General features: G+C 44.1%; 3 protein-coding genes across 4 annotated transcripts; 2 read left to right on the forward strand and 1 right to left on the reverse strand.

The window, feature by feature from the left end:
* Window positions 1-13,042: 13,042 nt before the first annotated feature.
* LOC120974713 (uncharacterized) lies at window positions 13,043-15,332 on the reverse strand. Its single transcript, XM_040401123.3, has 6 exons — window positions 15,120-15,332; window positions 14,257-14,328; window positions 14,130-14,177; window positions 13,957-14,055; window positions 13,771-13,874; window positions 13,043-13,668 (listed from the first exon to the last, which is right to left on the reverse strand). The coding sequence occupies exons 1-6, from the start codon at window positions 15,243-15,245 to the stop codon at window positions 13,608-13,610; spliced, it is 510 nt and encodes a 169-aa protein (XP_040257057.1). The 5' UTR covers window positions 15,246-15,332; the 3' UTR covers window positions 13,043-13,607.
* A 1,450-nt stretch (window positions 15,333-16,782) lies between these two features.
* On the forward strand, window positions 16,783-23,034 carry LOC109746150 (auxin response factor 11). 2 transcript variants are annotated; one of them, XM_020305279.4, is made up of 14 exons: window positions 16,783-17,032; window positions 17,737-18,106; window positions 18,211-18,309; window positions 18,416-18,472; window positions 18,596-18,751; window positions 18,849-18,933; window positions 19,046-19,136; window positions 19,653-19,817; window positions 19,899-20,018; window positions 20,358-20,433; window positions 20,514-20,649; window positions 20,764-22,121; window positions 22,237-22,427; window positions 22,567-23,034. In XM_020305279.4, exons 2-14 carry the CDS (start codon window positions 17,885-17,887, stop codon window positions 22,676-22,678), a joined length of 2,868 nt encoding a protein of 955 aa, XP_020160868.1. In that variant the 5' UTR covers window positions 16,783-17,032; window positions 17,737-17,884; the 3' UTR covers window positions 22,679-23,034. The 2 variants fall into 2 exon arrangements, with proteins under 2 accessions (XP_020160868.1, XP_020160869.1); XM_020305280.4 differs by having other exon boundaries at window positions 18,849-18,930.
* On the forward strand, window positions 22,868-26,155 carry LOC120974212 (uncharacterized). Its single transcript, XM_045233645.2, has 3 exons — window positions 22,868-22,919; window positions 23,287-23,829; window positions 25,810-26,155. The coding sequence occupies exons 1-3, from the start codon at window positions 22,868-22,870 to the stop codon at window positions 25,932-25,934; spliced, it is 720 nt and encodes a 239-aa protein (XP_045089580.1). The 3' UTR covers window positions 25,935-26,155.
* Window positions 26,156-27,765: the final 1,610 nt, after the last annotated feature.

Raw genomic sequence — 27,765 nt, forward strand, 5'->3', positions numbered from 1 at the left:
AGCTTTCCCACACAAGACTTCAACATCTCTAACAATCCCAATTGGTGAAATGGTATCTCTATTGGCAAGCTTAATGGTAACATCGATATCTTCTATCTCAGTTGGTGCAATATCATGCATAATTTCTTTGTATAAGGAAATAGGTATTGCACTAGCACTAGCACCCATATCACACAAGCCATGGTAACAATGATCTCCTATTTTAACAGAAATAACAGGCATGCCTACCGCAGGTCTATGTTTATCTTTAGCACCAGGTTTAGCAATTCTAGCAGTCTCATCACAGAAATAAATAACATGCCCATCAATATTATCAGCCAAGAGATCTTTAACAATAGCAATATTAGGTTCAACTTTAACTTGCTCAGGAGGTGTATAAGCTCTAATATTACTTTTACGAACCGCAGTTGAAGCTTTAGCATGATCCTTTATCCTAACAGGAAAAGGTGGTTTCTCAACATAAGCAGTAGGAACAATAGGATCATTATAAGTGATAGTCTTTTCTTCAACTTTAATAGGTTCAACTACTTTTACTTCTATGGGAGGATGATATTTAAACCACTTCTCCTTAGGGAGATCAACATGAGTAGCAAAGGATTCACAAAAAGCAGCTACTATCTCAGAGTCAAGTCCATATTTAGTGCTAAATTTACGGAAAACATCGGTATCCATAAAAGATTTAACACAATCAAACTTAGGTGTTATACCTGACTCCTTACCTTCGTCGAGATCCCAATCTTCAGAGTTGCGTTTAATTCTTTCCAATAAATTCCATTTGAATTCAATAGTCTTCATCATAAAGGAACCAGTACAAGAAGTATCGAGCATGGAGCGATTGTTGTCAGAAAGCCGAGCATAAAATTTTTGAATAATCATTTCTCTTGAGAGCTCATGATTGGGGCATGAATATAACATTGACTTAAGCCTCCCCCAAGGTTGAGCAATGCTTTCTCCTTCGCGAGGCCAAAAATCATATATATAATTACGATCACGATGAACAAGATGCATAGGATAAAACTTCTGATGAAATTCCAATTTCAATCGCTTGTAGTCCCATGATCCCATATCATCACCTAGCCTATACCATGTCAATGCATATCCCTTCAAAGATAAAGGGAAGACCTTCTTCTTGATAACATCATCGGGCATACCTGCAAGCTTAAATAATCCACAAACTTCATCCACATAGATTAGGTGTAAATCGGGATGCAATGTTCCATCTCCTGCAAAAGGATTAGCTAGCAGTTTCTCTATCATACCCGAAGGAATTTCAAAGTAAACATTTTCAGTAGGTTCAGTAGGTTGAGGGGTGGCTAATTGTGGTTCCGGACGGGGTGAAGATACCCCGAACAAGCCCCTCAAAGGATTACTTTCCATAGTAACAAGTGACAGTAAATTTCAGCACACTATATAAATTTTTCCTTACCAGATTCCACCTACCAAAGGTGCTTCACTCCCCGGCAACGGCGCCAGAAAAGCGTCTTGATGACCCACAAGTATAGGGGATCTATCATAGTCCTTTCGATAAGTAAGAGCGTCGAACCCAACGAGGAGCAGAAGGAAATTATAAGCGGTTTTCAGCAAGGTATTCTCTGCAAGCACTGAAATTATAGGTAACAGATAATTTTGTGATAAGATAAATTGTAACGGGTAGAAAGTAATAAAGTGCAACAAGATGGCTCAATACTTTTTGTAGCAAAGGACAAGCCTGTACAAAATCTTATATGAAGGAAAACGCTCCCGAGGACACATGGGAATTATCGTCAAGCTAGTTTTCTTCACGCTCATATGATTCGCGTTCGGTACTTTGATAATTTGATATGTGGGTGGACCGGTGCTTGGGTGCTGTCCTTACTTGGACAAGCATCCCACTTATGATTAACCCCTATTGCAAGCATCCGCAACTACAAAAGAAGTATTAAGGTAAACCTAACCATAGCATGAAACATATGGATCCAAATCAGCCCCTTACGAAGCAACGCATAAACTAGGGTTTAAGCTTCTGTCACTCTAGCAACCCATCATCTACTTATTACTTCACAATGCCTTCCTCTAGGCCCAAATAATGGTGGAGTGTCATGTAGTCGACGTTCACATAACACCACTAGAGGAGGGACAACATACATCTCATCAAAATATCGAACGAATACCAAATTCACATGACTACTAATAGCAAGACTTCTCCCATGTCCTCAGGAACAAACGTAACTACTCACAAAGCATATTCATGTTCATAATTAGAGGGGTATTAATATGCATAATGGATCTGAACATATGATCTTCCACCAAATAAACCAACTAGCATCAACTACAAGGAGTAATCAACACTACTAGCAACCTACAGGTACCAATCTCAGGCTATGAGACAAAGATTGGATACAAGAGATGAACTAGGGTTTGAGAGGAGATGGTGCTGGTGAAGATGTTGATGAAGATTGACCCCCTCCCGATGAGAGGATCGTTGGTGATGACGATGGCGATGATTTCCCCCTCCCGGAGGGAAGTTTCCCCGGCAGAACAGCTCCGCCGAAGCCCTAGATTGGTTCCGCCAAGGTTCCACCTCGTGGCGGCGGAGTTTCGTCCCGTAAGCTTGCTTATGATTTTTTTTCTCGGACGAAAGACTTCATATAGCAAAAGATGGGCACCGGAGGGCCACCAGGGGGCCCACGAGGCAGGGGGCACGCCCAGGGGGGTAGGGCATGCCCCCACCCTCGTGGCCAGGGTGTGGGCCCCCTCTGGTACTTTCTTCGCTCAGTATATTTTATTAATTCCAAAAATAACTTCCGTGGAGTTTCAGGACTTCTGGAGTTGTGCAGAATAGGTCTCTAATATTCGCTCCTTTTCCAGCCCAGAATTCCAGCTGCCGGCATTCTCCCTCTTTATGTAAACCTTGCAAAATAAGAGAGAATAGGCATAAGTATTGTGACATAATAAATATCAATATAAAAGCATGATGCAAAATGGACGTATCACCAGGGCAGGCCGCACGCCCCCTCCCCCTTGAGTCCGAATTGGACTAGGAAGGGGGGCGCCCCCTTTCCTTCTCCCTCTCCCTCTCCTTCCGTCTCCCTCTCCCCCTTTTGGTGGAAACCTACTAGGACTTGGAGTCCTAGTAGGATTCCCCTCTTGGGGGCGCGCCAAGGAGGGCCGACCGTCCTCCCCCTTGCTCCTTTATATACGGGGGCACCCCAAAGACACACAAGTTGATTGTTTAGCCATGTGCGGTGCCCCCCTCCACAGATTTCCACCTCGGTCATATCGTTGTAGTGCTTAGGCGAAGCCCTGCGTCGGTAACTTCATCATCAACGTCATCACGCCGTTGTGCTGACGAAACTCTTCCCCGACACTCAACTGGATCAAGAGTTCGTGGGACGTCACCGAGCTGAACGTGTGCAGATCGAGGAGGTGTCGTGCATTCGGTACTTGATCGGTTGGATCGCGAAGACGTTCGACTACATCAACCGCGTTACTATGCATCACCTAGATAGATCTTGCGTGATCGTAGGATTTTTTTTGAAATTACTGCGTTCCCCAACAGTGGCATCCGAGCCAGGTCTATGCGTAGATGTTATATGCACGAGTAGAACACAAAAAGTTATGGGTGATAATAGTCATACTGCTTACCAACATGTCATACTTTGGATTCGGCGTTATTGTTGGATGAAGCGGCCCGGACCGACATGACGCGTACGCTTACACGAAACTGGTTCTACCGACGTGCTTCGCACACAGGTGGCTGGCGGGTGTCTGTTTCTCCAGCTTTAGCTGAATCGAGTGTGGCTACGCCCGATCCTTTTGAAGGTTAAAACAACACACTTGACGAAATATCGTTGTGGTTTTGATGCGTAGGTAAGAACGGCTCTTGCTAGAAGCCCGTAGCAGCCACGTAAAACTTGCAACAACAAAGTAGAGGACGTCTAACTTGTTTTTGCAGGGCTTGTTGTGATGTGATATGGTCAAGACGTTGATACATCTCCATCGTATCTACTTTTCCAAACACTTTTGCCCTTGTTTTGAACTCTAACTTGCATGATTTGAATGGAACTAACCCGGACTGGCGCTGTTTTCAGCAGAATTGCCATGGTGTTATTTTTGTGGAGAATATTTTTGGAATTTATAAAAAATACTGGCAAAAGAATCAAGACCAGGGGCCCCACACCCTGCCCACGTGGGTGGGGGTGCGCCTGCCCCCCTGGGCGCGCCCCCTGCCTCGTGGGCCCCCTGGTGCTCCACCGACCTCAACTCCAACTCTATATATTCACGTTCGGGGAGAAAAAAATCAGAGAGAAGGATTCATCATGTTTTACGATACGGAGCCGCCGCCAAGCCCTAATCTCTCTCGGGAGGGCTGTTCTAGAGTCCGTTCGGGGCTCCGTAGAGGGGAATCCGTCGCCCTCGTCATCATCAACCTTCCTCCATCACCAATTTCATGATGCTCACCGCCGTGCGTGAGTCATTCCATCATAGGCTTGCTGGACGGTGATGGGTTGGATGAGATTTATCATGTAATTGAGTTAGTTTTGTCAGGCTTTGATCCCTAGTATCCACTATGTTCTGAGATTGATGTTGCTATGACATTGCTATGCTTAATGCTTGTCACTAGGGCCCGAGTGCCATGATTTCAGATCCGAACCTATTATGTTTCCATGAATATATGAGTTCTTGATCCTATCTTGAAAGTCAATAGTCACCTATTATGTGTTATGATCTGTTAACCCCGAAGTGACAATAATCGGGAATTCGGGATACTTACCAGTGATGACCGTAGTTTGAGGAGTTCATGTATTCACTAAGTGTTAGTGCTTTGGTCCGGTACTCTATTAAAAGGAGGCCTTAATATCCCTTAGTTTCCAATAGGACCCCGCTGCCACGGGAGGGTAGGACAAAAGATGTCATGCAAGTTCTTTTCCATAAGCACGTATGACTATATTCGGAATACATGCCTACATTACATTGATGAATTGGAGCTAGTTCTGTGTCACCCTATGTTATAACTATTGCATGAGGAATCGCATCCGACATAATTATCCATCACTGATCCAATGCCTACGAGCTTTTTACATATTGTTCTCCACTTAGTTACTTTTCCATTGCCACTTTTAAAATTACTACAAAACTGCTACTGTTACTTTTGCCACCGTTACCGCTACGCCCATACTACTTTGCTACTAAATACTTTGCTGTAGATACTAAGTTATCCAGGTGTGGTTGAATTGACAACTCAACTACTAATACTTGAGAATATTCTTTGGCTCCCCTTGTGTCGAATCAATAAATTTGGGTTGAATACTCTACCCTCGAAAACTGTTGCAATCCCCTATACTTGTGGGTTATCAAGACTATTTTCTGGCGCCGTTCCGGGAAACATAGCTCTATTCTTTGAGTCACTTGGGATTTATATCTGCTGGTCACTATGAGGAACTTGAAAGACGATAAAACCAAGATTTATCCCTCAACTACGAGGGGAGGTAAGGAACTGCCATCTAGCTCTGCACTTGATTCACCTTCTGTTTTGAGTAAGCTTGCGACACCTAAACCTGCTTCTGCTATTAATTCTGATATGTCGCATGTTATTGATGATGTCACTTCTGCTATGCATGATACTTATGAAGAAACTACTTCTATGCTTGATACTACTGTGCCACTAGGTGAATTTCTAGATGAACAACTTGCTAGGGCTAGAGAAAATGAAATTATTGTAACTGATAATATTGATGAATGTGATGATGAAGATTCTCCCTCTAGATATGAATTGCCTGTTGTGCCTGAGGGTTATGTTATGGATGAAGAATCTGCTAGAGATTTTCTTGCTTGCAATGATAGATATGATCTTAAGAAATTATTAGCTAAGCTAAAAGAAAAGTCTTTGAATGCTAGAATGAAATATGACCCTGCTTTTGCTACGTCACCTATCTGCATTACTGATAAGGATTATGATTTCTCTGTCGACCCTGAGATAATTACTTTGGTTGAATCCGATCCTTTTTATGGCTATGAATCTGAAACTGTTGTGGCACATCTTACTAAATTAAATGATATAGCCACCCTATTCACTAATGATGAGAAAACTCGCTACTACTATATCCTTAAATTATTTCCGTTCTCATTAAAGGGTGATGCTAAAACATGGTTTAATTCTCTTGATCCTGGTTGTGTGCGTAGTCCCCAGGATATGATTTATTACTTCTCTGCTAAATATTTCTCCGCTCATAAGAAACAAGCTGCCTTAAGGGAAATATATAATTTTGTGCAGAAGAAGAGAGTCTCCCACAAGCTTGGGGGAGGCTTCTCCAATTACCTAATGCTGTCTGATCATCCTCTCAAGAAAAATGAAATACTTGATATCTTTTATAATGGACTAACCGATGCTTCCAGAGACCACCTGGATAGTTGTGTTGGTTGTGTTTTCAGGGAAAGAACAGTTGATCAAGCTGAATTGCTATTGAATAATATGCTGACTAATGAAAATAATTGGACACTTCCTGAACCAACTCCTAAGCCAACTCTGAAGAAAAGGGGTATTCTATTTCTCAGTCCTGAAGATATGCAAGAGGCAAAGAAATCCATGAAAGAAAAAGGTATTAAAGCTGATGATGTTAAGAATTTACCTCCTATTGAAGAAATACATGGTCTTAATTTTCCACCTGTTGAAGAAATACATGGTCTTGATAACCCGACACAGGTAGTAAAGGTAAATTCTCTTTATAGATTTGATGAAGGTGATATTCCTCGTTATAAGTCTGCTAGCCAATGCTTAAATGAGTTTGATAATTTTATTGTTAAACAAGAAAACTTCAATGCTTATGTTGGTAGACAATTGAAACGCAATGCTTATATGATTGAACACTTGAGTGATTATATGTCTAGAGTTAAAGGTGAACTTAAACTTATTAGTAAACATGCTTCTATGGTTACCACTCAAGTAGAACAAGTACTTAAAGCTCAAAATGATTTGTTCAATGAATTAAATAGTAAGAAGAATGATAACGATGTTAGAGTTGTGACTAGAGGGGGTAGAATGACTCATGAACCTTTGTATCCAGAAGGTCACCCTAAGAGAATTGAGCAGGATTATCAGAGAACTAATGTTGATGCACCTAGTCCTTCTAAGAGGAAGAGAAAGAAAAATGATAGGACTTTGCATGATTCTAGTGAACATGTTGTAGACACACCTGAGAATCCCAATGATATTTCTATTTCTGATGCTGAAACACAATCTGGTAATGAACATGAACCTAGTGATAATGTTAATAATGATGTTCATGTTGATGCTCAACCTAGCAATAACAATGATGTAGAAATTGAACCTGCTGTTGATCTTGATAACCCACAATCAAAGAATCAACGTTATGATAAAAGAGACTTCGTCGCTAGGAAGCACAGTAAGGAAAGAGAACCATGGGTTCAGAAACCCATGCCTTTTCCTCCTAAACCATCCAAGAAAAAGGATGATGAGGATTTTGAGCACTTTGCTGAAAACTTGAATGCTGGCTTTACATATTTACAACAACAAGAGCAAACAGAGTTTGTAAAAGTTTTTCTTTATCACTTTCAGTTTGTCAACTGAATTGCTTGAGGACAAGCAAAGGTTTAAGCTTGGGGGAGTTGATACGTCTCCATCGTATCTACTTTTCCAAACACTTTTGCCCTTGTTTTGAACTCTAGCTTGCATGATTTGAATGGAACTAACCCGGACTGACGCTGTTTTCAGCAGAATTGCCATGGTGTTATTTTTGTGCAGAAATAAAAGTTCTCTGAATGACCTGAAACTTCACGGAGAATCTTTTTGGAATTTATAAAAAAATACTGGCGAAAGAATCAAGACCAGGGGGCCCACACCCTGTCCACGAGGGTGGGGGGGGCGCCCCTGCCTTGTGGGCCCCCTGGTGCTCCACCGACCTCAACTCCAACTCTATATATTCACGTTCAGGGAGAAAAAAATCAGAGAGAAGTATTCATCGCATTTTATGATACGGAGCCGCCGCCAAGCCCTAATCTCTCTCGGGAGGGCTGATTTGGAGTCCGTTCGGGGCTCCAGAGAGGGGAATCCGTCGCCCTCATCATCATCAACCTTCCTCCATCACCAATTTCATGATGCTCACCGCCGTGCGTGGGTAATTCCATCGTAGGCTTGCTGGACGGTGATGGGTTGGATGAGATTTATCATGTAATCGAGTTAGTTTTGTTAGGGTTTGATCCCTAGTATCCACTATGTTATGAGATTGATGTTGCTATGACTTTGCTATGCTTAATGCTTGTCACTAGGGCCCGAGTGCCATGATTTCAGATCAGAACCTACTATGTTTTCATGAATATATGTGAGTTCTTGATCCTATCTTGCAAGTCAATAGTCACCTATTATGTGTTATGATCCGTTAACCCTGAAGTGACAATAATCGGGATACTTACCGGTGATGACCGTAGTTTGAGGAGTTCATGTATTCACTAAGTGTTAATGCTTTGGTCCGATACTCTATTAAAAGGAGGCCTTAATATCCCTTAGTTTCCAATAGGACCCCGCTGCCACGGGAGGGTAGGACAAAAGATGGCATGCAAGTTCTTTTCCATAAGCACGTATGACTATATTCGGAATACATGCCTACATTACATTGATGAATTGGAGCTAGTTTTGTGTCACCCTATGTTATAACTATTGCATGAGGAATCGCATCCGACATAATTATCCATCACTGATCCAATGCCTACGAGCCTTTTACATATTGTTCTCCGCTTAGTTACTTTTCTGTTGCCACTGTTACAATTACTACAAAACTGCTACTGTTACTTTTGCCACCGTTACCGCTACTTCCATACTACTTTGCTACTAAATACTTTGCTGCAGATACTTAGTTATCCAGGTGTGGTTGAATTGACAACTCAACTACTAATACTTGAGAATATTCTTTGGCTCCCCTTGTGTCGAATCAATAAATTTGGGTTGAATACTCCACCCTCGAAAACTGTTGCGATCCCCTATACTTGTGGGTTATCAGACGTGATGAGATATAAGTTGTTGTATGAGATGATCATGTTTTGTAAAGTTATCGGCAACTGGCAGGAGCCATATGGTTGTCGCTTTATTGTATGCAATGCAATCGCCATGTAATTGTTTCACTTTATCACTAAGCGGTAGCGATAGTCGTAGAAGCAATAGTTGGCGAGACGACAACGATGCTACGATGGAGATCAAGGTGTCGCGCCGGTGACAATGGAGATCATGACGATGCTTCGCTGATGGAGATCATGAGCACAAGATGATGATGGCCATATCATGTCACATATTTTGATTACATGTGATGTTTATCTTATTATGCATCTTATTTTGCTTAGAACGACGGTAGCATTATAAGATCATCCCTTACTAAATTTCAAGGTATAAGTGTTCTCCCTTGAGTATGCACCGTTGCTACAGTTCGTCGAGCCGAGACACCACGTGATGATCGGGTGTGATAAGCTCTACGTTCACATACAACGGGTGCAAGCCAGTACGCGGAATACATGGGTTAAACTTGACGAGCCTAGCATATGCAGATATGGCCTCGGAACACTGAGATCGAAAGATCGAGCGTGAATCATATAGTAGATATGATCAACATAGTGATGTTCACCATTGAAAACTACTCCATCTCACGTGATGATCAGACATGGTTTAGTTGATTTGGATCACGTGATCATTTAGATGACTAGAGGGATGTCTGTCTAAGTGGGAGTTCTTTAGTAATATGATTAATTGAACTTTAATTTATCATGAACTTAGTACCTGATAGTATTTTGCATGTCTATGTTATTGTAGATCAATGGCCCGTGCTATCGTTCCTTTGAATTTTAATGCGATCCTAGAGAAGGCTAAGTTGAAAGATGATGGCAGCAACTACACGGACTGGGTCCGTAACTTGAGGATTATCATCATTGCTGCACAGAAGAATTATGTCCTAGAAGCACCGTTAGGTGTACCACCCGCTCCAGCAACTGCAGACATTGTGAATGCCTGGCATAGGGCTGGAAAAAAAGCTCGAAGCTCGCGAGCTAAATCAGTAGCTCGTGACTCGACTCGAATCAACTTGAACTCGAAGAATAATGAGCCGAGCCAAGCTTTATTTTAAGATCGTTTATAGACCAAGTTAAACGAGCCGAGTTCACGAGTACTCGTGTAACTCATTAGGCTCGGTATAAAACTCACCCACCCAACACCACCTTGCATCCTAGGCCAATCGCATAGGCACAACACAGGGTCCATTCGCATAACACTAGGCCCAACCACCTAGGAGACGCACGCCACAATAGCGAGAGACCAGTATGTCGATTCTCGTCCCGTCCCATCTATTTCTCAATCATGAGTTCGCGATAGCGGTAGTGCCGCGTAAACCCACCTCCCGGGTCATGTACATGTTGCTAACTTGTTGATTATTGTGGTCATGTACCATTTGTATGTGGAATTGTGGTCATCTACATGTTACTGACTTGGTGATTATTGTGGTCAGGTACATGTTATTGACTTCCTGACATGTTGATGGTACTAACAATTATAAGTTAAGCTAGTTACAATAGTTTGTGAACATCGTACATGCTTAATATGTACACGTTACATTCCCAATTAATAACTTTTTATCATATTACTAAGGTTTTATGTTCATACCTATAACGAGCTTAACAAGCTAAACGAGCTAGCTCGCGAGCTAAATGAGTTGAGCCAATCTTGGATTTGAGCTCGTTATAGTAACGAGTCGAGTCGAGCTAGCTCGTTAACAAAACGAGCTCTAGCGAGTCGAGCCGAGCTGGCTCGACTCGGCTCGAATTTTTGAAAGGTATAATCGGGACTTCAACGACGTTTTGAATGTCATGGATTATATGAGATGTTGCAGGAGTTGAAGTTAATATTTCAAGCAAATGCCTGGATGGAGAGATATGAAGTCTCCAATAAATTCTATAGCAGCAAGATGGAGGAGAATAGTTCTGTCAGTGAACATATACTCAGAATGTCTGGGTACCACCACCACTTGACTCAACTGGGAGTTAATCTTCCTGATGATAGTGTCATTGACAGAGTTCTTCAATCACTGCCACCAAGCTACAAAACCTTCGTGATGAACTATAATATGCAAGGGATGGATAAGACAATTCCCGAGCTCTTCGCGATGCTAAAAGTTGCGGAGATAGAAATCAAGAAGGAGCATCAAGTGTTGATGGTTAACAAGACCACTAGTTTCAAGAAAAAGGGTAAAGGGAAGAAGAAGGGGAACTTCAAGAAGAACGGCAAACAAGTTGCTGCTCAAGAGAAGAAACCCAAGTCTGGACCTAAGCCTGAGACTGAGTGCTTCTACTGCAAAGGGACTGGTCACTGGAAGCGGAACTGCCCCAAGTATTTGGCGGATGAGAAGGATGGCAAAGTGAAAGGTATATTTGATATACATGTTATTGATGTGTACCTTGCTAATACTCGTAGTAGCACCTTTTGTTTTCGCTATATCTGGGTCTTGTATTATGAATGATGGTGTTGTTGTTTCTCCCTCTCCTACTGTTGGTACGAATGTAACTGTTCTCGTTGCTACACTCTGTCCCTCATCTGTTGTTTCTTCTTCATCATCCATTTCCCGGAGCCTTTTCTGTATCCTGTCTAATTTTCCCAGCAGATATTCATACTTCCTCTTCTTCTTTGAAGCTATTGATGCCACATGCACCATTTTCCTTGCCAACACAGTGTACCTTAGTGTGGAGTTCTCAGCTGCAACAACTGGTGTCTTTGTAATATCTAGCTTGTAGTCATTTTTCCTCCATCTATCAATGATGTATTTTTCTGGTATCTTCTCAATGTTGAGATGTATCATTACTCGAAGTATGTGTGAGCACAACAGTCCATCTTTCTGGAATGTGCAACAAATGCAAGAGTATTCTTCTTCTTTCAATCCAACTTGCACTAGGTATGACCTTTTCCGGAGTTCCTTTAGAGGGTAGTTTTCAGCCTGGGTAACAATGTAGTATTTGTCCTTTTCTTGTTCAAAGACATGCAGCCTTGTTGTATCTGCCATCTTAAACTGGAATTTTCTGAATATTCCAAGGTTGTACATCTCATGTGCTTGCCTTTCTATGCTGTATTTTGACTAGAAGGATTTCCTTGCAACCTTCTTCTTTCTGGAAACATGGTCACATTCTTATTCCCTGTCATGCACAACATCAAGTATCCGGTCATACTCTCTTAAAAAGCTAGTAGCACTAAATTTAGCCCCAACCCCTTTCTTGAAAATGGCATTAGTTCCTTCACTTCTAGCTGTAGTTTGAATGAATGGGAAGAACTTGTCCTTGAAATACACTAGTATGCACTTTTTCCTGTTTTCCCACATGTCGCTGAAGTACTTTATGTGGTGAACTTGGTATTTCTCTATCATTTCTTGCCAGTCTGTTTCAAATTCTTCCACAGTCAAGGAGTTGTCCACAATGTCCTGGAAATCTTCATAGAGGCCTTCATTAGCTTGGAAACATGGCCCAACTTTCTCCTCTGCCTTTTTCTTTATGTGAAACAGGCAGCTCCTATGGGTAGCATTAGGAAATACTTGTTCAATAGCTCCTTGCATTGCCTTGTCCTGATCTGTAATTATCGATATAGGATGCTTGCCTCCCATAGCCATAAGGAATTGTTCAAACAACCAAGCAAACGTGTCTTTTGTCTCATTGATAATGAATGCACAAGCAAACAAGTATGTGTTGCCGTGTGGGGATATTCCCACAAACGGTGCAAACGGTAAGTTGTACTTGTTTGTTAGGAATGTAGTGTCAAAACTGATGCAATCTCCAAATATTTCATACATCATTCTTGACCTCACATCTGTCCAGAATAAGCTTCTCACTTTATTCTCTCCATCAAGCTCAAACGAGTAGCAAAAGCCAGGATTTTCTGTTTGCTTCTTGTTGAACATTTGCACTACTTCCATCATGTCAGAGTTTGCGATGTCTCTGTTTATTGTTGCTGCATAGTTAGTGACATGTTTCTTTGTGTATGGTAGATGAGCCATTCCTCCTCTTATGTAAGCCAGGACAACAACAATCCTTCTTGTTTCAAGGTTTGTATGCTTCAAAACTTTTATCAAGCACTTCTCTTCATCCAACATGTACTTATGTGACCTGAAGAATCTACTATTGGTGTTAACTCATGGTTGTATTCTACTTGTTGTCTTGTGATTACCCATATGCCTCCTTTCTCAGATATGACATCACAACTTTACAATCCGTTTTAGTAATGACTGTAGATTTTCTCATGGGCACTATGCATTCCTTCTCTATTTCTTTTGTCTTGACCCACTTGTTGCACTTCATAGTGATCCTTTTCACCTCATTGTTTCTTTTTTTGCTTGCTGTTCTTGAGATTGCTACTGTAGCAACTGAAAATCCTGCCACTTTCGAGTAGAAATTGAAATATTCCTGAGCTTCTTCCTTTGTTTTGAACTGCATGCCTAAATGCGGCTTGAAATTACTGCTAGTGTTCATCAGATTGCCCTCTGATGCAGCTTCTTGTTCATTTTGCAGGAATCTTTCAATGTATTCTTCACCGAGGAATTCATCGTCTCCTTCTTGTTCAAGTGAGTGTTCTGGTTCTTTTCTTTCTCCTTCTTCATTCATGCCTGTGCTTGCGTTCGTGTTAGCCGCTGCTCTGCTGGGATCAACATCTTGAGGCTCCTACAACATTTAGGGATTTTGTTTTAGTTACTTTCTTCTGAGATGTTCTCTGCACTTCTTTTATGTTCATCGTCTGTATTTCTGAATTTTCGTGGTGCGTACCTGTTGCAGATTCGTGTTGTAGAACAGGTTTGTGTCCCAGGGATCGGATTCTCCCCCCCATCTTCGCTCGCTGGCATTTCGTGATGCAAGTCTGCCTCCAGTGTCTGCAAAGTAAGTTTAATGATTGTTAGTGTGCTTTCCTTCGGCATTTTCTTGCAATAGTTATTCAGCTGTTGTTTTGATTACATTGTCATCTCTTATTGTGATGAAACTGTCATTTGATTTGCTCCTGGAGTTTTCGTAGATAGTTTCGGCAATGTTCGTAGATCCATCTCCTGAATGTACCTGCAAGGTTCATCACAAGTTTTTTTACACATCACCTGAAATGTACTTGGTATTTTTTTATTTTTGATTCTTACCTTGTACATAATGTCGGAATGAAGGAGTGCAGTGAAAGAAAATGTTTCCTGCATCATAATTGTGTTAGCTTTTTACCCTTTTATGTGTTTTAAACATATTCCCAAAGTTTTAGCAATTGTATCTCACAATTAGTATTAGTTCTTCGTATGACAATCTCATTAGATCCTCTTCAATTACTGCCCTCATCATGCTCCTCTCCTGTCACATTTTGGAAAGTAGAATGTCAGTTTAACATAATCATGAGCAACAAAGCATATAGTAAAGATGAAAGTATTTTTGTAATGTCTGCATGCTTCAATGTGTTCTGTACTTTTGTGTTTCTATGCATTGGGTGAGGGGCAGGAGATAGTATGTGTGCATACTGTATTTTTATAGGGGTTTTACACTGCATTTTACTAGGTACTTACAGTGGATTTACAGTGCATTTTTACAGTGGATTTTTTACTGGGTACTTACAGTGTAATTACCTAAGTACTTACAGTGGATTTACAGTGCATTTTTACTGGGTACTTACAGTGTAAAACCCTTAGGTTTACACTGGAATTTCTAGGGGTTTTACACTGTAAGTTTCTAGGTAATTTTCACTGTAAGTCTGTATTTTACAGTCATATTTACTCTGTAACTTACAGTGCAATCTTCACTGAAAGTATGCATTACAGTGTAAGTACATCAGATTTGTGTATTGTTTTTTTCTATGATTTACAGTGTAGATTACTGTGTTCTTTCAATGTAATTACATCATTTGTCTACATGTTTACACTGGAATTTATGGGGAATTTACATTGGAAATTTCTAGGTACAAGATTAGTTACATGGTGATTTGCACTGTAATTTTCTAGGATTTTACACTGGGAATTTGAACTAGGTTGCTGAATGTTTCTGAATGTTGATCTCTGGCTTGTAGGTGAAGGAAATTCCTTCAGTTTTTGTTCATGTAAGAGGTGAAGGGAGATGATGGTGAGGAGTTGGTGTAAGACTGTTTTGCTGACCTGCGGATTCTGTTGTTGATCTCCCTGCTGCTCCTCATCAGGGAGATGCCCCTCTCCCAATTTTGTGTTTGCTCTTCCTTCTTCTCCCCCTCCCCGCTGTGCCATGGCCGCCTCTCCCTTTCCCATGGGCGCCTCCCAGATCTGTTAGGTGAGGGGGAGGGGCGTGTATTGTGAGATCTGTTCCAGTGCTTGAGGGGAAGGGGCGTGTATTGTGATATCTGTTCCAGTGCTTGAGGGGGAGGTTTTTTTTTTTGAAACGGAGGGGGGGGGGGGGGGGGAGGGGGGTTTGGCCTTTGCGTGGGTTGCAAGTTGGTTGTGGTCCCTGATGAGGAGGGGGTTTGTTTGTGCAGGACGAACGAGCGAGATTTTCCTGCTAATACATGTGTAATGTGTTGATTGGTCAGAAAATTTGACTGTTTTTGAAATTGAAAAACAGTCAGGCCCTCTTTGATTTGCAGGATTTTCAAAACGCGGGAATAGGGATAATACAGGATTTGAGTGGCATGTCCACTTGAATCCTATAGGATTAGCATAGAGTGTTTGATGCTACTGGAAAAACAAAGGAATTGAAAAAAGAGGTTGGAGTGGATGCTAGATTTCCAATGAAATGTAGTACACTTGATTCCATAGGAAAAAATCCTATAGAATTCAATCCCGTGAATCAAACGACAAACGTAGGAAAAAATCCTAAGGATTCTAACCCTCCAAAAGTCCCGCGGAATTCCTTTGAATCAAAGGAACCCTCAGATGTCAATTAGACAGTCCCTACAAAAATACTGTTCCAGTGCCCTGTCGTCATGGCATTGGGCAGTTGTCACGCAATGCCATACACTCGCTATCAAGCTGTGGACGTGACGTAGCCCGAGCGTATTACGAGTCTGTAAAATCCGCCCCAGTTTTGCGCGCCTTGGAAGGGTCACGTCGAAGTGGCACCTCGCTCGCGTCACAGGCGTAGCGCCCACGATTTGCCGCTGGAGCATCGCCGAAGTCCATGCATACATCCGCACATGAATCCCATCCAGAAAACCAGCGTCTCGCTCGCAAACCCAGCGGTCAGCAGCGCACATGCACACACACACACACACACACACACACACACACACACAAACACGGTGGACTGGTGGCTGGTCGATAGCACGCCGGACAAGTGACGGCATCACCGCGTGCGCCGGACGGCGGCTAGACGTGGTGGTGTGATCTGTGATGGACGTACTACGAAATGAAGTAGTCCTACCATCCATCAGCAGGCAGAGCGGAGCAGTGCAGTGCAGCAGGTACGTTGGCGCGTGCGTACTCGGGCCACTGCTCCACGCCTCCCTCAGCTCGCTCGGCTGTGCCAGTGCCAATACGTACGTAGTCGCAGGCCAAGCCACAGGCGCGTACCAACACCACCTCCACCACCACGCCTCCCTCAGCTCTGCTCGGCTGCCCGGTGGCCAGTGGGGATCAAGCCAAAGGTGCTCGAATGAGGAATCAACGAAACCCTCGAAAGGTCGGCATCATTGTTGGCAAGGGAGGGAGAAGAAGCGCGCGCGCAGCAAAAGGCGCACACCGTATGTATGTATCATTGCCCTCTACTGCCCACTCTACCGCCCCGCCCAGGCCCATCCTACGCCCTACTACTGCTTCGCTCTACGCCGTACCGCCTCCACACCACTACCACCACCGCGGCCGGGGCTCCTCCGCTCCGCGCGTGCTCCCGGGCCTGCCTAGCACGCCTCCACTCCACCGCTTTGCCTTGCCTTTATCAGAGGCGGAGCGCCCCGCAGCCCCTGCCCGTCGCGCATTTGGCACCTGCCCCCCTCCTCCTCTTTACACTCGCTCCGGCACTTGCACTTGCCCGTCCGTGCCTTCCTCCTCGGAGACATTGTTGGCGCTCTGCTCGCCCCCTCCCCGCGTGCCCGCCGGAGAAGGTAGGTTCTCGACCTCCTGCTTCTTCTATCTCGCTTCACCACTCGCAATACTAGTGGGTAGTGGCTTCGAATGGAATGCCGCCGGCCGGCGATCTCGATGCTTCTGCTCCCCCAGTCGGAGGTGCGGCGCCAGCCCCAGCCGGCGGCATTGCCCTTCTCCACACGGGTTCCGTTCACTGCACCTGCACCTGCATGGGCTTTCGTCCTCTTCTCCTTCCTGTGAAATGCCCCACACCTCGTCCCTCGCCTGCTTCAGGGACTAGTTCTAGCGATCCCATAGGATGGGGGCCTCCTTGTTCCGTGGTTCGACCCCACGCCATGCTCGACCTCGCAGGAGAGGGGACGGCATTCCGTCGAGCACCTAAGCTGGGCTAGTGTGCGAGTATAGCAAGATTCCCAGCGCCATTTTACTCTGCCCCCTAGCTCCAGCCCCTGTCGGCCCTCGGCTCCCGCGTCGCGTGACTGAAAACACAAAAGCCGCCTTCTTTCTCGGGAAAGTGAGGGAGAGGCGGGTTTTTAGCCAGCCATAGCCATACGGACCCAACCCGAGCTCTCTCTCTAGCTTGCTACTACTAGCTCGCCATTCCGAACGCATTTTTTGGGGCCTTCTTGTTCCCCTTTGCCTACATAACCCTGCCCCGCCTGCTTGCTTGCTTGCTCACACATTGACAGATATCCTCTGCTTCTCTTGCGACGACCTGCAGGCACTCTGATTCCCGAGAATCTGTGATTGATTCATCAATGCCGAAGTCTGGCTGAGCTGCTCGTCTGACGGTCGTGAATCCAGCTCCAGCTCCGTTCAGCAGCGGTTCTTCAGCGTCGTCTTCGTTTGGATTTGGTCGGGGGAGATAGATGGCGGCGGCCTCGCAGGAGAAGCAGCAGCAGCTGCTGCCGACGTTCGGCGTGCTGAGGAACGCGGCGGCGCTGCTCGACGAAATGCAGCTCATGGGGGAGGCGCAGGGCGCCAAGAAGGTGATCAACTCGGAGCTCTGGCACGCCTGCGCCGGCCCGCTGGTGTGCCTGCCGCAGCGCGGCAGCCTCGTCTACTACTTCCCCCAGGGCCACAGCGAGCAGGTCCGTCTGAATCCTTCTACTGCACCAACAGTCCTGCTCTGTTCATCTGGTTCAGATCACTTGACTTCATACATGGAATGCTGAAGTTTTTCTTGATCTGGCAGGTCGCGGCCACCACCAAGAAGACGCCCAACTCCCGCATCCCCAACTACCCGAGCCTGCCGTCGCAGCTGCTGTGCCAAGTCCACAACATCACCATGCATGTAAGATTACTTGGTTCATCTTCAGGTTCAGGTGTAGGGGTTAGTGGCCTTATGCATTACCATTACCCCTGATGGATGCTTGACTGCTTGTTTTTTGTTTTCACAGGCTGACAAGGACACCGATGAGGTCTATGCACAGATGACTCTGCAACCAGTAAACTCTGTAAGTACTGTCGGAAATGGAGCTTGGGTGAAAAATTCACAACATGCTGAACTGCATTTTTTCTACAGTGTTGACTGAATGTGTAAAACTGTCAACCTGATTCCAAGATTCTGTCAATTTCAGGAAACCGACGTGTTCCCGATCCCGTCTCTCGGCAGCTATGCCAAGAGCAAGCATCCCGCGGAGTATTTCTGCAAGAATTTGACCGCGAGCGACACGAGCACGCACGGCGGGTTCTCGGTGCCGCGAAGAGCCGCAGAGAAGCTGTTCCCACAGCTGGTATATATCAGCATCTTGTCCACATTTTCATTTATCTACTTGGTTACTCTTTGTGAGTGCCTCAGCTCATACATAGGTTATGTCTTTGGACTTGCAGGATTACTCGATGCAACCTCCTAATCAGGAGCTTATCGTGCGAGATTTGCATGACAACATGTGGACATTCCGTCACATTTATCGTGGTAGGGTCGAATGCTGTTTGACTTGCTTTTAAATTGTTCATTCAAGGGTACATAATTTGGGTGTCCTGGGTCCCTGTCTTCTAAAAGTTTCTTCACTTGGTGCTACTTACAGGACAGCCAAAGCGACATCTTCTAACGACTGGATGGAGTCTGTTTGTCGGCGCGAAACGGCTTAAAGCAGGGGATTCTGTCTTATTTATCAGGTATATATATGGACCCAACTTGCATGATAGTATGTATGTTTGGGATCTTAACCAAATGCATCTTGCACTACTGCATCTGAAAAGGTTCAGACTTATGGTATTGGTGTGAACTCTTAATTATTGGATGGAAAGAACCATACGGATTATGGAGACAATTCCTGCATTCAACTGCCATCATATTTCGGGGCTACAAAGTTGGTCACAGTGTAGAATCAATCTCAAATGATGTCCATGTTATTAAGATGTAACAAATGTACTATAATCCATTACTTATTGGTCTTTCTACTATCTGTTTATAGACATTTCCAACTTGCTGAATTCAATTTTTTCATGCACCCGTAGCTGTACTTAACTTACACATTTAAGCTACCCTGATTAGTGCTATAATGCTATGTGACACAGACACCAAACCTTTACTCAATCAGACTGGAAACAACTTATATTACCTTGAAGATTTCCACTCGGTGAATTTGTGAGAGTCGAACGTCCATTCCTGACAAAAGTTACTGGTTTCAGGGATGAGAAGTCACAACTACTTGTGGGTGTTAGGCGTGCCACCAATCAGCAAACGGCATTGTCATCTTCGGTTCTGTCCACTGATAGTATGCACATAGGTGTTCTGGCTGCGGCAGCTCATGCTGCATCAAGCGGTAGTTCATTTACCATTTACTACAATCCTAGGTACAAATCTTTCTCTATCTCCATTTTGCCTGGTTTACTGGTGGCATGTTTAACATATATACGCTCTTGAAATCTCTTCAGGACGAGCCCGTCGCCGTTTGTAGTTCCCGTTGCAAGGTACAATAAGGCCAACTATATCCAGCAATCTGTTGGCATGAGAATGGCTATGATGTTTGAGACAGAGGAATCAAGCAAGCGCAGGTTTGTCCACTAACTAGAACTAAATACTTTGTCATAGGCAGATAGCATATTTTTTCTGCTTTTGATTTGATCCTCTGTATTCTTCTCCAGTAAAATGCAACTGATATCTGAAGGCAATATATACTGTTATGCTTTCAAGTTTAAATTACTTGTTCTGCAAATCTTTCTCGCTTTCATCTCTGAGAAAAATGACCATATCAAGCCACCTCTACAATAATGAGTAGTAGTATAATGCAATATACCATTCACGGATGAAGGTTTAGCACCATCTTTCAATGTGTATATGCTCGGTGAAGTTGTTCTGCATCATATCTGAATAAAAATTGATCTGTTTGACAGATACACTGGTACAATCGTGGGAGTTAGCGATTCTGATCCGATGAGATGGCCCAACTCCAAATGGCGCAATTTGCAGGTGCCTTGCTTTCCTTCCAAAAAACTTGAATGAACCTGCCTATCATCATGTGGCCCTCCTAATATACTTTGCATCAACAGATTGAATGGGATGAACATGGATACGGAGAAAGACTCGAGCGTGTGAGCATATGGGACATTGAAACTCCGGAGAACACTATAGTGTTCCCTTCTGCATCATTGAATTCGAAGCGACAATGCCTGCCTGGTTATGGAGGTACTTCTCAACCATGCTTTATTAATTGCAGTACCTGGGGTAGTGACTGAATCTGCAAATATTTGTTGTATCATTTTGTAAGTTGGATACTAACTCTTTTTTCTTTATTCGCAGTACCTGGGCTAGATATTGCATCTGTAAATATGTCACCATTTCAGAGGGCACCTGGAAATCCATATGGTAACTTGCCGCACATGCCCGCTGTTGGATCAGAATTGGCCATGATGATGTTTCTGAATCAATCTGGCCAAAACATGGGGACTCCACTCAGTTGTCACCAGTCCTCTTATTCTAGTATTATTCAAAATGTCAAGCAAAACTACATGCCTCCTTCAACATTTGGTCATCCCATTGGTTCAATAAAGCCAGAAAGCATGCCTTCCAATGAAGCCCAGCAGCAGCAGCTGCATGCTCCTAAGATGCAGAGAGGCGATTCGGAAAGCTGTGAAGTTCAGCCTGCCGCTGATTCAGTTTCTGCGTCGGAGCTACATGTTGCAGGAAGAGAGCCAAGAAACACAGATAAATATCCAAGTCAAAGCATTTCAGAGCAAAATGGCAAGGGTGAGCCTAGAGTCAAGCCTCGGAGGAGCAAGAAAGGCTCATCTCGCAAAACCATTTCAGAGAATTCTGAACTTTCTTCGGCACCTTCACGGATTTGCGACGACCAACAGCATGTTTCAGAAGCAGAACTAGTCAGTTGTGACACCAAACATGTTAACTGTGGTAACAATGAAGGTTCATCTGGTGCACTTACTCATGGTGATTTTGCTGGGCAGCTGCAGTGTCAGCAGGTCGAACAAAATGAACTAGTGTCACCACCAAAGTTGGAATCATCAATATCACCTGATGGAGGGAAGTCAGTCAACTCATTTCCCAACCAGGCGTCTTTTTCGCAGTTCTTTGATGGTCTGGATTGGATGGTTCAGCCTCCCAATTACCAAGACTCCAATGGCATTCAGTCAGTTAGTGCATCAGAGAACATCTTCAGTCCATCTGCTAATATAGGTTCCACAATAAATACTGATACTCTGGAGACTTTTCAGAACTCTTGCCTCTCAGACTGCTTCCCCAATTCCATACAAGACTTCATCGGCAGCCCGGATCTGCATTCGCTAACATTTCTGTCACCTGAGATGCAAAATCTGGATGTGCACCACGACGGAAGTAACGTACCGAGCACATCCAACTCATATGTACAAATGAGCTTCTCTGAAGATGATAGTGGAAATCACATGGAATCCATGCAAAGAGGAATGAATAACATCTCCTCATGCTCTCAACCGCAGACTACTGAGGGCTTTAATCTGGGGATGTACTCGAAGTTGCCAAGTTTGAAGGAGTCCCAAGTTCTGTCTCTGCCAGAGATCCATAACAGTTCCAGGGGGACATCGTCTTGCAGCATGGATGCCGCAGAGTACAGCATCGGCCGAAGTGCGAAGCCGATGAAACCACCGGTGCGGACATACACAAAGGTATGGTACTACAACACTTCTAAGTAGGCAGCATTTGCTGAAACTTCTTTGATAATGAGGTAGTGACTTCAAACTTTTGCTATGCTTATTTTATCTTCTGATCCATGACATGCAGGTTCAAAAGCTAGGATCCGTCGGAAGATCCATCGATGTCACACGGTATAGGGATTACCGTGAGCTGAGATCAGCCATCGCGTCAATGTTTGGGCTCCAGGGGAAACTCGAGCATCCTGCGAGTTCAGACTGGAAGCTAGTGTACGTCGATTACGAAAATGACGTGCTTCTCGTCGGCGACGATCCGTGGGAGTAAGTATATTGGCAGCTTTCCATCGATTTCATGACAAAATCCATCACACCATATCCCTTGGGTTCATCCATTTCCAAATGTAGTAGTAGTTCTTAGGAATTCTTCACTCACTATGTGTGCTTCCCTGAATCTTGGCAGGGAATTCATCAACTGCGTCCGATGCATCCGGATCCTATCGCCTTCGGAGGTACAGCAGATGAGCGAGAACGGCATGCAAGTCTTGAACGACTGCATCCAGGCAGACCAGTAGGCCAACTCACTGATCAGGATGCGTCTGCAAAATCAAAATAAAGCAGAGAGCAGGATTTAAGCTAGATTGCTGTTCTGAACACAGTAGTGCCTTCCTTAGTTGACCGTAGGCTGATTTTCTGACAGTGTATTTTGGTAGGGGATTTAGATTTATTACCGGCGTTTTGTGTGGTGTTATCATCTTTCCCAAATGCTGAAGAACCCCCAGGCAGTTTGCTGTGTGATTGCTACTTCCAGTGCTTGTTTGCCATGATGCGCTTTATAGAGAGAGCCTGATGTGTCAACACCAGTGTAAATGTTAGGGCTGTTGGATTTGGTTTTGTTAATTGTAGATTTATTTACAACTAGTTTCAGTGATGTGGATCTTGGTTGGCAGCGCTGGATTTGTGGTTGACAAATGCTATGCAAATAGGGCTTTTTTCTCGTACCTGGATCTGGATCTGGCGCTACATTCTTTGTGGTCGCCTCATGTGTCGTTTTCGTTAGTACTCTCTTCGTCCGGGAATACTTGTTGGACAAATAGATGTATCTAGACGTAGAGAATATAAAAATTCAGAATGTTTGTGTTCCCAAAATTGGTCAGGCAGACAGTTTAAGGTTGAGGTCGAGGTCAAGCCTCCTCGTGCTATAATAATGGGCTCGGCGACCCTGACGACAGACCAAGAAGAGCTTCAGAAACGGAAACCGAAATCCAAACCCCCGACCCACCCAAGCGTCTCCGCTCCTCGGCCCGCCGCGACGCCAAGATAGGGACCGACGCCCCCGCCCCCGCCCCGGCCGCGGCCCGGAAGCGGCCGGGCGGGCAGGACGCGGCCGCGGCCGCCGACAGCAAGCGCCGCCGCGCGGAGCACCCCTCCTCCGGCTCCCGCGACCGCAACCCCCACCACCGGCCGCAGCAGAAGCCGGGGGACGGGGGCAAGGGGAAGAGGGAGACGATGCGGGCGTCGCACATCCTGATCAAGCACGAGGGGTCCCGGCGCAAGGCCTCGTGGCGGGACCCCGACGGCGTCGCCATCTCCGCCACCACCCGCGACGACGCCGCCGACCTCGCCCGCGCCCTCCGCGACCAGATCGCCGCCGGGGAGCTCCAGTTCGACGCCGCCGCCCGCGACAACTCCGACTGCAACTCCGCCAAGCGCGGCGGCGACCTCGGTCAGTGCCTCCCCCCTCCCTCCTCCCCGCCCGCCCGATTTGCTGCTCTGTGTGTATGTGCTGCTGCTATGGATGTGTGGATTTGCTTCCGGGTGTGGCCAATTTTGGGGGTGTCGGTGGCGCCTGGTGTGTGGAATGCCGATCAGAATCGGCAAAACCAGCTTGCGTGGCGTGTTACATAACCTGGATATGTTGGCTAGTCCCATACAGCCTCACTGGAGTGCTGCTGCATCTGACTGAGAGATGTGCACTATAATTCAGGCAATAATCTGAGTTGTTATGCAGGAGTAGCTTCAATTGTGTGCAACAGTGCATGAATGCCAGATGTTTCCTCTTCAACTCTTGAAGCATTCTACAAGTTCTGTTGGCTTTTAGCCCCACTATAAGGCGGTTTGTTGTCAGTACCCATGTCTGTTATATTTTAACTGACCAATTAGTATATCTCTCTTATCCAAGCTTAGTCCACCATAAGGTGGTTCGTTGTTGGCACCCAAGTCTGTTGTATTCGAACTGGCCAATTGATATCTCTCTGTTATCTAATCTTAGTCCACTATAAGGCGGTTCGTTGTTGGCACCCAAGTCTGTTGTATTTGAACTGACCAATTAATATCTCTCTGTTATCTAATCTTAGTCCACTATAAGGCGGTTCTTAGTCGGTACCCAAGCGTGTCGTTTGAACTGACCAATTAATATCTCTCTGTTTCTGTTATAATTTTTTTGTTGTCCGTTGAACCTCCAGTAATTAGGTAACTACTTATATCCACTAGAACGAATAACGGTCGCGTTAACCAACACAGGATGATTTACTCCAGTTAGTTCCCTAATTTGTTCTTTCTATGAGTTTTGTTAATAATGGGCTAAGGTTTCCTTGTTTTCTCTGATTTTTGGTTGCCTGCAACTATATGTAAAACCTGGTGCACACTTTATGTATGCTTAATCCCAATGTTCAGGCTGCCTTTTGAGCCTGCCTTAGCCAGTTCATTTTTTTGCTAAGATTCCTACCTGTATGAATATTGTGGAATGTTGCAGGGACAACACACGCCTGTGGGACACACCACAGTACACTATAAAGACGTGGTGATATATTATTTTTCCTAAAACTAGAAGCTGACCAACTGAACATGATGACATGTTTAAATTGTACAGTATCTCATAGTTGCTCTGTCCAAAGTTACAGCATGCTTCTCTGCAGTACCTTTCTATAATTGATAATTTCCTAGGGTTATCGAATCATCGATTTTGGAACATCAAATGGGACAATTGAGCACCATTATGAGCAGAACGTTGAAAAAAAATTAAGTCGACCAACCAGGCACTAGCACCCAGTGGCATTGTTCTAAAGAAGTACGACGGGCACCAGCCAGTCAGTCCCCGGCGCGTAAACAAATTCCACCTCATGCAGGTGTCGAACCCTGGTGGGCGTGTTGGCACTGGAGCACCCTCAGAGTGACGTTCAGTTTCTCAAATATGTTCTTATTGTGTTGACATATTTGCACCGCCTGCACCCAGTATCCACAAGGGACTAAAATCATGAAAATTAGCACGCATCACTATAGTGTATTCTTGCTGGCGCGGTATTTTTTCTAGTGTTCTTAATGAACTGCATCTTACATTGCTAAGAAATGTGAATTGCTCTAGGCCTTTTCAGGTAAACTCTATTTTGCATGGGAGTATGGGATGAAACATCTGTACAACGTAGACAATCCCTGCATTAAAATGCTATCATATTTAGGGGATGAGTCTAGAATCTGTTTCGCCTTTATTTACGTTATTTGGATGCTGTAATGAAGGAAGGACATGTGCATCAGATTGTTATGTCTTTGTCTTTTTCTGCGACAAACTCGTGCTCTTTCCAGTTTCTACTAGTTCATTACTGTCTTCTATTGTACCCCTGATGCTTCAATTCAGTCATTCTCTTTATGATTCAAAAATTCGTTCATAATCAGGCCTAACTTAGCGTTTCACGATTTATGGCCGTAGGTCCATTCGAGAAGGGCAAGATGCAGAAGCCTTTCGAGAAGGCGGTGATTGCTCTGAAGGTGGGGGACATGAGCGACGTGGTTGATACTGAGAGCGGGGTGCACATCATCTTGAGGACCGGGTGACAGCGCCCGTGAAAGCTCTGTCGATCCATATGAGATTGGCTTGAAACATTGCGCGTTCTCTTAAGCAGAGACCTTTTGTCATTTAACTTGCATTGTAACAGTGCTGACTGCAAAGCTACTATGGGATTGGTTGTATGCCAGGATTAGACGTCGGTGGTGCTTGTGTTGTCTCGATAATGTTACAGCTTTTGAGTGAAATTCAGTTGTTATTTAAGGTTTAAGTGTTGAACAGTCATTTCGAGTCCAGCCACTTTCTCATTCACATATCCCTCTAGCTTTGCGTTTACCTTGACCACTGCACTTGTCTGGGGAAGATCACTAGCGAACAGAAGCAACAACTAAAACAGAGGAAATGACAACCACAACAGTAAGTAGTATCCTTCTAGCTTTGCAGTTCACACCATAACATAGTAATACGAGTCAACGAAAAGAAAACGATCTCTGCCAGCCGAGACTGCTGCCAAAAGAATCAAAATCGCAGCAGAATACCACCTATTCCGTCAAAAAACAATTCAAATCATGCATGAGAAAAAGGAGGAGAACACCCACTAATAAAGAAAACTTATGGGCGGTAAATCATAGCAGCAAGAGGGTAAAAAATGGAGGTTCATCAAACTATTCCGTGATCATGTTTTGGCAGGGCACCCATACATCACACGTTCAGCATTCACCAAATTTGATTAGACATATGCGTGGAATATTCGGAAAACGAGTGTGTCAGCTGGTGAGTTCTGGGGACCGAAAAGAAGAGTTCCATATCAACATGGCTCTGTGCAAAGAGGTTAAGGGCCAATTCTTTTGAATGCAACGCAATATAGGGCTTGTTTTTTTAGGAGATTGTAGGGTTTGTTGGTGCTCCACAAACTGTATCATTGGCGAGAAACAATTACAGAAGAAACCACCTTACTTGCTGCACAAATATAAATATGTATTTGCATGTTAGCTAGAAGAAAACATATAGTTATCATGTTTTCTTGCAGACTCAAGACATAGTTCCTTTAGCAGTATGCATCTGTAGCATCTAGACTAGCATCTGTTTTGTAAAGCTTATGAATCATCAAAATAAATAAAACCAACGATGTGAGCAAGTATAGCCGAGTCCAGACGGCCGTTTCCGATTGACGTGTGATCGATACTGCATGATAGTGTAAATGCTATCGCGTGTAGCCCCAAGTGTAGACCCTCTGTGATGTTGGTGCGAACAAGCCCATATGCCTTGTCAATTATCATAATCTTGGCGCTCATAAGCACTATGAATAGGAACAACCAACAACATACTTCTCTCTATGAAGCCGCCACATCACTTTTCATGTACTTGAGTAGCAGTTCCTTGATTGTGAGCATAATAACACAAACTGCTTAGTTCAACATTGCATTTCTAGTGATGGGGTTACTTAATCTTCCAGGATAACTATCGGGCGATGGTTGCGGGAGAACTATCACTTGTTTATACTAAATTTTTGTATTTCTTTATAATTCACTTTCTCGACACACAATATTAACAACTATATTTCATAAATTAACCACATAACATTGTAGCTAAATATTAAAATGCAATATTCTTACTATGTAAGTAGAATCTAATTCTTCAACAATATGCTTGGAAAATATTTTTAAGATGTTTTTAATATGCCAAGCTTGGAGGAGGTGCCGCGGTATTTTACATCGTTATTATTTTCTTTTATCACAATCTTTAGTAATATGAGTTTATAGTTCAAAATATTATATTGCAAAGTGTTCTATTTGCTCCTTTGGAGCAATATATCAATGTATTCATTGGTGCGAGACTATATAATAAAGAGATGGCGTGAGACCGCGCTTTGCTTTTCGT

The sequence above is a fragment of the Aegilops tauschii genome, chromosome 2 (genome assembly GCF_002575655.3).
Source record: "Aegilops tauschii subsp. strangulata cultivar AL8/78 chromosome 2, Aet v6.0, whole genome shotgun sequence".
In the NCBI taxonomy this organism is placed as follows: Eukaryota; Viridiplantae; Streptophyta; class Magnoliopsida; order Poales; family Poaceae; genus Aegilops; species Aegilops tauschii.

Bases quoted from the DNA above. Each gene is read 5' to 3' on its own strand.
- LOC120974713 (XM_040401123.3), bottom strand. From the start codon at position 15,245: ATGGGAAAGGGAGAGGCGGCCATGGCACAGCGGGGAGGGGGAGAAGAA. The intron at 14,329-15,119 runs GTCAGCAAAACA...AAAATGTGACAG, and splicing joins ATCAACAACAGAATCCGCAG to GAGAGGAGCATGATGAGGGC. The intron at 14,178-14,256 runs GTGAGATACAAT...ATTATGATGCAG, and splicing joins ACGAAGAACTAATACTAATT to GAAACATTTTCTTTCACTGC.
- LOC109746150 (XM_020305279.4), top strand. From the start codon at position 17,885: ATGGCGGCGGCCTCGCAGGAGAAGCAGCAGCAGCTGCTGCCGACGTTC. The intron at 20,019-20,357 runs GTTTGTCCACTA...TCTGTTTGACAG, and splicing joins GAGGAATCAAGCAAGCGCAG to ATACACTGGTACAATCGTGG. The intron at 20,650-20,763 runs GTACTTCTCAAC...CTTTATTCGCAG, and splicing joins ATGCCTGCCTGGTTATGGAG to TACCTGGGCTAGATATTGCA.
- LOC120974212 (XM_045233645.2), top strand. From the start codon at position 22,868: ATGCTGAAGAACCCCCAGGCAGTTTGCTGTGTGATTGCTACTTCCAGT. The intron at 22,920-23,286 runs GTTTGCCATGAT...GTTGAGGTCGAG, and splicing joins GATTGCTACTTCCAGTGCTT to GTCAAGCCTCCTCGTGCTAT. The intron at 23,830-25,809 runs GTCAGTGCCTCC...TTATGGCCGTAG, and splicing joins CAAGCGCGGCGGCGACCTCG to GTCCATTCGAGAAGGGCAAG.